The 10,322-nt window shown below is 44.1% G+C and overlaps 1 protein-coding gene across 2 annotated transcripts; it reads left to right on the top strand.

Annotated features, from left to right (window-relative positions):
• Nucleotides 1-209: 209 nt before the first annotated feature.
• Nucleotides 210-9,552, top strand: LOC121867544 (venom allergen 5 2-like). 2 transcript variants are annotated; one of them, XM_042367549.1, is made up of 7 exons: nt 210-474; nt 2,229-2,483; nt 6,432-6,778; nt 6,924-7,025; nt 7,114-7,230; nt 8,868-8,978; nt 9,244-9,552. In XM_042367549.1, exons 2-7 carry the CDS (start codon nt 2,246-2,248, stop codon nt 9,451-9,453), a joined length of 1,125 nt encoding a protein of 374 aa, XP_042223483.1. In that variant the 5' UTR covers nt 210-474; nt 2,229-2,245; the 3' UTR covers nt 9,454-9,552. The 2 variants fall into 2 exon arrangements, with proteins under 2 accessions (XP_042223483.1, XP_042223482.1); XM_042367548.1 differs by having other exon boundaries at nt 212-474; nt 6,429-6,778.
• Nucleotides 9,553-10,322: the final 770 nt, after the last annotated feature.

The following is a 10,322-nucleotide window of genomic DNA, read 5'->3' on the forward strand; positions in this document are numbered from 1 at the left end:
CTCTAACACCTTCAACTGCCACACACCACCACCATGACGGCCAACATCTTCTGTTACACACACTATCACACTTCACACTCAGGTTAATTAACAAGGAAAGCATAAAAATAAAGTACGTGTCAATAATATATGTATGACATTATTTTTTGGTTCATGAACTTTGGATATGAATATGTGTTATGGTGGTGTTGTGGCAGCCTTCTAACAGCTGGTGCTCCGTCACAATGCTCGAGACCACGGCAGTGTGAGTTTATAACACCATGCTATAAATACGGGTACGCCTCGAGCCTTCACAAGCACATTAACGGGACCTGTCTTACGTGCTCAGTGAAAGCTAAAAATTTATACAGAAAAGTTATCTAGTAATTCTCATTACTTGTGAGTTTCTTGACCACTGTGACTACATCCGTGTAGGTGGTCAGTGGCACTTAACTGGTGTACCCGCGAAGCGCCTTCCTCTGCTGCCAACATCAGGTAAGCATTATCATAGGAAATACCTATTACTTGCCTAGTCCATATATATATATATATATATATATATATATATATATATATATATATATATATATATATATATATATATATATATATATATATATATATACAATTACAGTCAACCAGCGTAACCAGGCATTTCACGAAGTGACTGAAAATTTTTAATGCCCGAGATGAATGTTTCAGGCATGTTAGATTAGATTAGCTAAGCTTAGAGGGGTTAGGGTTATGTTAGGTTCAAATAGATTAAGTTTGGTTCTAACCTAATCTAACTTAGAAAAATTGTTTCACTCAAGTAAAGCGAGGTTAGGACCTAACCTAACCTAACCTGCATGAAACATTCATTTTATTAATTGACTAAAGTTTTTCCGTTATATACTATCCAACACCTACGGGGGTTGAGAAGTGCTAGATAAAGGAATTTTCCTGTTAGTTGAACCTCACCTTTAGTATCTTCTACTACATCCTACAGTGCACAGTGTTACAGCTGACCTCGTAAATTCGTGTCTCAGAAGTCCGTTTTTCCGTAACCCCGTACATTTTCATGAGTGTTCCCCAAATACCGCGTTCTTCGCTTGTCTGCTCGTATGCGAAAAAAAAGAAAATCTTGAAATTTAATCGCTCACAAAACTGCACGGATTTGGGGATTACACTGACTTCTTTAACAGTTATTCCACTCACTGTAAACGATGTAGCTTATAAATAAAGAAAACAATATTAAGCTATAAAATAAGACAAATGAAGAGCATGGGTGTCATTGTGTGGGAAGTGATCATGTGTGTGTGGAGGCGATGGACTGCAACTGCGTCGGTGACAGGCCCGCCAAGCCGCCTCGGATATTCTTACATGTAATTAAACTATAAAAAATTGAGGAACAAATATTTATTATACTTTAATATGACTTATAAATAAATAAAATATAATATAAAATAATAAAATAAGATAAAATGAAGAGCATGGGTGTGCAATATGTGTGTTGAGGCATTAAAGGGTTACACATATCCATTGAATCGCTCAGGGACAGTGTAGGGAGAGGTTGACTTTGTGTAATGTTGGTTATTGAGAACTACATCTGTCTTAAAGATGTTCATAATAAAAACATTTACTTTGATAAAAAAACAAATGAGATAATAATTTAGCTCAAAGGGAATAAATAGTGTTTAAGAAATACACATTGAATTGCTTAAATATTTTCATTAGACATTTTTTATACTGTAGTGATAAATAAAGTAACAATTTCGATAATTTATGAAAATGTTAATAATTTGTTACTCTAAAACCAGCAGTTTAAGTGTTGACTCATATATCATGTTGACTCATACATGTTGTTGACTCATACATGTTGACTCATACACCATGTTGACTCATACACCATGTTGACTCATACATGTTGTTGACTCATACATCATGTTGACTCATACATGTTGCTGACTCATACATGTTGTTGACTCATACATGTTGTTGACTCATACATCATGTTGACTCATACATGTTGCTGACTCATACATGTTGTTGACTCATACATGTTGTTGACTCATACATCATGTTGACTCATACATGTTGCTGACTCATACATGTTGTTGACTCATACATGTTGCTGACTCATACATGTTGTTGACTCATACATGTAGCTGACTCATACATCATGTTGATTCTTGTCGACTCATACATCTCGTTGATTCATACATCATGTTGACTTACCCATCATGTTATTAATCCTACCATCATGACAGTATCCAGGTCGTCTGTGATGGGTGGTGACCGAGTGTGGTTGAGGGGAGTCCTGGCGGTGATGCTGGTGTTGGTGGGTGGTGGTGGTGATGCTCGGACCACCACCACACCCCACCACCCCCGCCAACAGCTGCTACAGGAGAAAGAGATCACTCAGCAGCTGGCCCTCATAGATAAGCTTGTTGGTGTAATGCTTGACGCTACTGAGTGCGGTGATCGAAACAAGGTCGGACCAGAACAGCAGGAGAACACAACAGGTAAACAAATACACTATCACCATAATGAAGTGTGTGTGGGGAGTGCGTGTAGGGGTAGTGTGTGGGGGGCGGTGTTCTGCGGTGGGAGGGGTGCGTGTGGGTGGGGGGGGGTGCGTGTGGGTGGGGGAATGTGTGTGTGGTGCGGGTGAGTGTATCAGCCATGGGTGATGTTTCTTGACGTATGAAAAAAAAATGCAATTGTTCAACTGTGTGTAAGCCGTGCCAGGCAAGTGTGTAAGCCGTGCCGAGCAGCCGTGCCAAGGGTGTGTGAAACCGTGCCAGGCAGGTGTGCAAAGCGTGCAAGTGTGTAAACATGCCGGGCAAGTGTGAAGCCGTGTCAGCAGTGTGTGGCCTGAGCAGAGTGTGTAACCGTGCCAGGCGTGTGTAAGGCGTGCCAGGCAGGTGTGTAAGGCGTGCCGGGGGTGTGTAAGGCCGGAGCAGGGTGTGGGAATCGTGCCAGCCGAGTGTGGCAAGCTGGTACCGGCAGGGCAGGGTGTGTAAACCGTGCCAGGAGCAGGTGTAAGCAAGTGCCGAGGCAGTGTGTAAGCCGTGCCAGGCAGTGTGAACCGTGTCGGCAAATTTGTGAAACGTGCCGGGCAAAGTGTGTAAGCCGCCCAGCCGTGCCAGGCAGGTGTGTAAGGCGTGCCAGGCAGGTGTAAGCCATTGCAGGTGTGTAAGTCGTGGGCAGTAAGGCCATGCCAGGCAAGTGTGTAAGCCGTGCCAGGCAAGTGTGTAAGCCATGCCAGGTAGGCGTGTAAGCCATGCCAGGCAGGTGTGTAAGCCGTGCGAGGCAGGTGTGTAAGCGATGCCAGGCAGGTGTGTAAGCCGTGCCAGGCAGGTACTTATCAACAAAGCTGTTTATTAATGGAGTCTTTTCCCACTCAAGTTATTGCTTGTTATTCATTTCACAAGGACCCAGCCTGATGGTGGTGGTAATACACTTGGTCATAGACGAAACAGTTGACTGTTTCTGGCGATAACTATAAATGTTTCCAGGTTACACCATCTTTCGCAACGGTCGAGCCCTGAGCAGTCTCTGTGCTTTTACATAGAGAATATACGTAAGACCCTGTTGTACCTAACATTGGGTGTCCATCCACACCTACACGGACAGATTTACCTGGAGTAGTGAATCTTGATTAGTGTGGAGACATAGAGTGAACAAATATATTTAAAGTAGTGTGTGTGTGTGTGTGTGTGTGTGTGTGTGTGTGTGTGTGTGTGTGTGTGTGTGTGTGTGTGTGTGTGTGTGTGTGTGTGTGTGTGTGTGTGTGTGTGTGTGTGTGTGTGTGTACTACTACTACTACTACTACTACTACTACTACTACTACTACTACTACCACTGATAATAATAATAATAATAATAATAATAATAATAATAATAATAATAATAATAATAAGTAACGGTTTATTAAGAGAACATGGCAGGCGGAAGGTTAAAATATACAGTTGCATAATTGGGGAATGGGTCTCTTGATTGACAAATAATATACAAGTAACATAAGTGATACAAATATGATATATAATAACTAGGTGGGAAGAAGGTTATACAACAGGGCATTTCAACAAAATGTCTGTGCAAAAAGGTAAGATTGAGATTGACTGGGAGTGAATACACGAGTTCATTGCAAGTTGTTGATAATTTTTACAATGGTTGGGACTGGGCTGTTCTTGTAGCGATCAGTACGTGCTCGTGCTGGATGTGGTTGTGGTTTCGAACAGCAATTCGCGGAAGTGGAGTAGGAGGGAGAGAGAATAATCTTGCATGCCTCCTTTTTCTCGGTGTTTACGTTGTGTGGCATTTAGGGAGGAAGACCAGGCAGGGGAGGCATGGGTGAGCCTGGGAAGTATGAATGATGAGTAAGCACTGAGGAACTCGGGCGCAGGAACTCCGAGGGACTTCAGTCGACGGAGGAGGTGGAGACGAAAACTGGAGGATCTGACAACTATTCTGATATGTTTTCCAAATTAGTTCGTTATCTGTAGCGACGCCGAGCAGCTTATTGGAGTCCACAACTTGGAGTGTGTTGGGGCCTAAAGTAATGGAGGGAGGTGGGACAAGGTCGGAGGAGAAGTTGATGTGTATAACCATGGTGACATGGTTGTTTGCGGCCCAATATTGGAGACTGCTCAATAAATCCTGAAGGGCGGTGTAGTCGGGAGCAGAGTTGTTCACACTGATCCCAGTGGTGGAGTCGTCAACACATTTCCAGCGAGCACAGATCTCTCTTAGGGCATCATTGATTAGCATAAGGAAGCATAGTGGTCCCATCTTGGTGCCTTGCGGGACGCCACAGGTGAGTGACTGAAAGGTGGAGACAGCCCCTCGGAAGCGTACGGCTTGGCGTCGATCACTGAGGAAGTCTGTAAGCCATGGTATAAGACTTCTTCGAAACCCGAGGTCGATAGCTTTGTTGGTGATTAAATTGTGGTCGATTAGGCCAAATGCTTTGGTGAAGTCAATGAAGGCGACAGCCACAGACGTCTTTCGGTTTTTCCAGATGGCGGTATATGTAGTCGAGAAAGCTGACAAGACAGTGAGAGGTGGAGGAAGTTTTCATATTGCCAAATTGCTGGGGATCTATGGTGCCTGCAATATAAGCATAAGTCCAGTCAAACACGAAACTTTCGCAGATTAAGCTGGGTATTGGGGTGATGGCAATGAGTTGTAGCTCATTTAAGGATTGTGGGCTGGTTGACATGGGCACTGGTGACACATAGGAGGTCTTCCAGTCAGCTGGGCATTTTGCTTGGCTGAGGAAAGCATCAATGATGGAGCAGAGGGGCTTAGCTAGTTCCGGGGAGAACTCCCTGTAGAGTTTCATTGGTAAGTTAATGTCCAGACGTTTTGCTACTTCAAATTCTTCCAGTAAGTCAGTGGGAAAAGGGGCTGGTAGGTAAGCAGGGAGATTGGTTGTGTCAAGAGATAGGAAACGTAAGACTAGGGTGTGTTTTACTGGGGCTGGGATAGGGCATGTAGCTGAGAGGATGGATAGGGATTTGTCAGGGGAGGGTATCAAGCCAGTTGTGTGTCTTAGTGCAGGAGGCAACGACATAGGAAAGGTTAGGAGTGAGGAACTTTTAAGGAGGTATAGGGAGGCGCTGGGGAAGATAAGAGATAGGGGATTTAAGTTGGCGTGATTTTGTTTAAGGTGTAGAAGCTATCGCCAACACAACAACCACACCCTAAGTTAACGAGATACATGACCCAGTGTCAAGGAATAGTCTCAGAAGACTATACAACTCGCCAACTGAACTGACTAACCATTACCCCGGAACACGATCCGCAAATCGATTAACATCCAGGGTAGACTGCTGGGTAGACAGAAGCAAATGTCGACCTGTGGTTTAATGGTCAGCATGCTCGTCTCGCAAGTGAGCGGACACGGGTTCGATCCCCGGGCAGGGTGAAACTATCGGCAAGTTTCTTTACGCCCCCGCACTAGATGTAGCCCTCCACACCTGCAACATCTGTGGACGACCCTGCCAGTCCCGTATTGGCCTCTCCAATTACCTCAGAGCTTACCAACGAAGGTCACATGTGTTCTTAATAACTCATATCATTGTATCATGGCTGAATGATCGTCTTACTCGACTATGGGTGACAGCAAAGTAGTAGTAGTAGTAGTAGTAGTAGTAGTAGTAGTAGTGTGTGTGTGTGTGTGTGTGTGTGTGTGTGTGTGTGTGTGTGTGTGTGTGTGTTTTTCCTCTGTTTCCACACAGCCAAGTCTTACATTTACACTTTTTCTTCAGTAACTCCTCATCAGCATCTTAGTGACAACAGTGAACAACAGATCAACACACGGAATTATTTTGGCAGTTAGGAAGTGTTTAGTTGATATATTATTGACAGTAATTACGCAGTATCTGGTTTGTGACGTCAAGCATGATGTAGATACCAGTTAGTTGTAGACATAGATATTTATTTGTTTTGTTTTAATTTAGCAGCAAGTCCGCAATCAACAAAAGATCCGCAATCAACAAAAGATCCGCAATCAACAAAAGATCCGCAATCAACAAAAGATCCGCAATCAACAAAAGATCCACAATCAACAAAAGATCCACAATCAACAAAAGATCCGCAATCAACAAAAGATCCGCAATCAACAAAAGATCCGCAATCAACAAAAGATCCGCCACCAACAAAAGATCCATCAGACTGTCAGTACTCGGAGTTCAGCCCCACCCATACGATGCTCAAGACTCAGAACACAGAATGCGAGATACACAAGACGGGACTATCAGCCGAGGAGAAGGAACTGATACTGACATTACACAATGATCTGCGAGCCAAGGTCAGTCTCTCTCTCTCTCTCTCTCTCTCTCTCTCTCTCTCTCTCTCTCTCTCTCTCTCTCTCTGTGTTTCTATGGTTCATAATTATCAGGTTCTTATGTGCATCTACGACATATTTATTCACTGTCTCTCACTCCCCTGGGCAGGTGGCGAGGGGCGAGGAGACCCGAGGCAGCCCAGGACCACAACCACCTGCAGCCAACATGCAACAGCTGGTGTGGAACGACGAGTTGGCTCAGGTGGCACAGGTATGAATCTCTCTTTCTCACACCTGTCTGTCCAAACACAATACCTGTCTCATGTACCATTAACGTATTTGGAGTGTTCCTGATGCAGGCGTGGGCGTCGCAGTGTCCGAACGGCCACGACTCTGCCAAGGAGCGAGCCATGTGCACCAGGGACTATTACGTCGGCCAGAACATCCACTACTACTGGGGCTTCGACGAGAATCCCGTAAGTCTCGAGTGCATCATTTGTCGTCCTACTTACTGCTGAGATTATTTTTTTCATTCATTTTTTCATCGTTTTTCTTTACGTCGTTTTCCTTTGACTTGTTGTTCTATGACAGGTTTTACATCTTCTATAATCCTCTACTTTCACTACACCTCTACAACACGTGGGTCATCATCTGGTTCAGTTCTCTTCGGGGGGAGGCGTTATGTCATCAACTTATATGTTTTGTTTTGTTTTGTCTTTTGTTTTGTCTTGTCTTGTTTTTTGTTTTGTTTTTGTTTTTTGTTTTATTTTCACAATGTTCCTTATTCCTATATAAATTATGTTTCCTATAATCAAAGATCAATCGGTCTCGTTACTGTTGTTAATGCAGTGTTCGTTCCCCATCCCTTCCATACCCCAACCTTTCCATACCCCATCCCTTCCATATCCCAGCCCTTCCATATCCCATCCCTTCCATATCCTACCCCTTCCTTACCCCATCCCTTCCCAAGTAAAGTAATGTCTGATAAAATTACTTCACTCTTTGAAGGTGACCATCTATAGGCAGTGAGATGACGGAGAAAGTTATTCATTATTTGCCTGTTTTCCACACAACAGTTGGCGGCAACCTTGTTTAGTATCTTCACTTACAGTCACGGCTGAGGGAAGTGGTGTAGTGTCCCGGTTATTTGATCCAGTGTAGTTAAGATGTTTTGTCTCTCTTGGTCCTTCATATGATTGCCTGCGTCACATCTGTCATATATATATAACATCTACTCGGTCACAGTGAACATCGAGCAAAGGTAAAGTGGTGTTCTCGCTGAGCTCACATGGTGCAGAAACGTAGCCCCTCAACATATGTACCCTGGCCCTGGCTACTGTGTCTCCTGGTCAGCGTCCTGATCCAGCCCATTATACAACGTACAGTACTCTTGGTAGATGTTCTTGGTGTGTCATCCTCATACACCAAGTAGTAAGGAACTAAAGTAAATTCGAAATTGAATACTTTTCTCAAGTCAACTTCCTTGGCCTAGCTGCTATGATTGATCTGCTCCCTGTCAGCATTCAGTTGCATCACCTGTGCAGCTGTACTAGTTTTCTTCTTAGCAGAACAGAGTGAGTGGTGAATGGATTGATCTTCATCTTGTGGAAGGGCTCGCAGAATATAATACTTCCCTCCTGAAGCTGTGTATCCACAAAAATGTTCATTGTCATATTTCCATTAGCCTTTATTGACCATCTGAGGCGATAACTTCAGTAGCCAGTTTGACCAGACCAACTTCCTCCCCACTAAAGGATCTATCATTTGGTTGTGTACATTACTCAGTCATAATGGTGCAACCTCATGAATTAGCAACACAACATTAAGTATTGGAAGACGCTAACAATATCGGTTCAGATATAAGGTGCTAATTATACACAAATGAAATATCTGAGGTCATAATCATTGCCGTTTTTGCACAAATAGGAGTTGAAAAAACCACCAGAAATCTTTGTGTGTATACCTACAAGGTGACACCCACACTTTTACTATTACAGTATTAGCTTTCATATGATACCAGATGTCCAATATTATAGAGCTGATGCTGTGAAACCAATTGTTACCATCCCAGCTCTCTGACTAACAGTTCAATAACAGGTGATTATCTGGGCAGAACTGGAAGAAAGCAGTGCATGATTGGTACGAAGAGGTGGTTGACATGCCCAACAGTTTTGCTGCCTCCTTCCAGCTCCACAAGACGAAGAAAATTGGTCATTATACCCAAGTAAGTGAACCTCTTGATGTGCTTTCTCATTAATACTTTTGATCTACCGAGGTTCTGATTTTCTTGGCATATATATTTCACCTGATGATTAAATACCCAAACACTACCTGTGGGTTAGGTTAGGTTAGCATTAAGATAGTTAATCGTCAGGTGAAATACACTGGACTGGGCTAATATTCAGGTGATTCTTAATATCAGGCTACAATAAGTTCCCTAGACATTAAGGAAATCTGATGTAAACCTCCTGATGGTGGCCGTCCTGCAGGTGGTGTGGGCCGACACAAACGAGGTGGGCTGTGGCTTGGTGTACTACGAGGTGGAGCTGAAGGGTAAACTCTTCCCAGAGAGCAAGATTTATGTGTGTAACTACGGGGCGGCAGGTAACGTGAGGAGCAGGCCAATGTATGCTGAGGGACCCGCTGTCTCCAAATGCCCTGGTGATGTCTCCTCCACCTACCCGGACCTGTGTGTCTAGACCTGTCATGAGGGACCTGTGTGTGTGTGTCTAGACCTATCATGAGGGACCTGTATGTGTCTAGACCTATCATGAGGGACCTGTATGTGTCTAGACCTATCAAGAGGGACCTGTGTGTGTGTCTAGACCTATCATGAGGGACCTGTGTGTGTGTGTCTAGACCTGTCATGAGGGACCTGTGTGTGTGTGTCTAGACCTTTCATGAGGGTGTGTGTGTCTAGACCTGTCATGAGGACCTGTGTGTGTGTGTGTCTACCTGTCATGAGGGACCTGTGTGTGTGTGTGTCTAGACCTATCAAGAGGGACTTGTGTGTGTGTCTAGACCATCATGAGGACCTGTGTGTGTCTAGACCTATCATGAGGGACCTGTGTGTGTGTCTAGACCTATCATGAGGGACCTGTGTGTGTTTGTGTCTAGACCTATCATGTGGGACCTGTATGTGTCTAGACCTATCATGAGGGACCTGTGTGTGTTTGTGTCTAGACCTATCATGTGGGACCTGTATGTGTCTAGACCTATCATGAGGGACCTGTGTGTGTGTCTAGACCTATCATGAGGGACCTGTGTGTGTTTGTGTCTAGACTTATCATGAGGGACCTGTGTGTGTGTGTGTCTAGACCTATCATGAGGGACCTGTGTGTGTGTGTGTGTGTAGACCTGTCATGAGGGACCTGTGGACCTGTGTATCTAGATCAGTGACGGCTGTAGACATGTCGCCTAATACGTAATTTGAAATCTCACTCTGTATCAGTTATATACACGACCAGCGTGACCTACAGTACTATAAAGTTCTTACAGATATAGAGGACGCGTGGGCACCACCTTTGAACACCTCCTATAAGCAGTGGTTGTCATTTCTGTGTAAGGG

The sequence above is a fragment of the Homarus americanus genome, unplaced genomic scaffold (assembly GCF_018991925.1).
Source record: "Homarus americanus isolate GMGI-L3 unplaced genomic scaffold, GMGI_Hamer_2.0 scaffold23598, whole genome shotgun sequence".
Classification (NCBI taxonomy): domain Eukaryota; kingdom Metazoa; phylum Arthropoda; class Malacostraca; order Decapoda; family Nephropidae; genus Homarus; species Homarus americanus.

What these genes read in the sequence shown, in the direction of transcription:
- LOC121867544 (XM_042367548.1), top strand. Translation starts at nt 2,246, where the DNA reads ATGGGTGGTGACCGAGTGTGGTTGAGGGGAGTCCTGGCGGTGATGCTG. An exon ending in GGGGCTTCGACGAGAATCCC is followed by an intron (nt 7,231 to 8,867) that starts GTAAGTCTCGAG and finishes TTATCTGGGCAG; the next exon opens with AACTGGAAGAAAGCAGTGCA. An exon ending in AAATTGGTCATTATACCCAA is followed by an intron (nt 8,979 to 9,243) that starts GTAAGTGAACCT and finishes GCCGTCCTGCAG; the next exon opens with GTGGTGTGGGCCGACACAAA.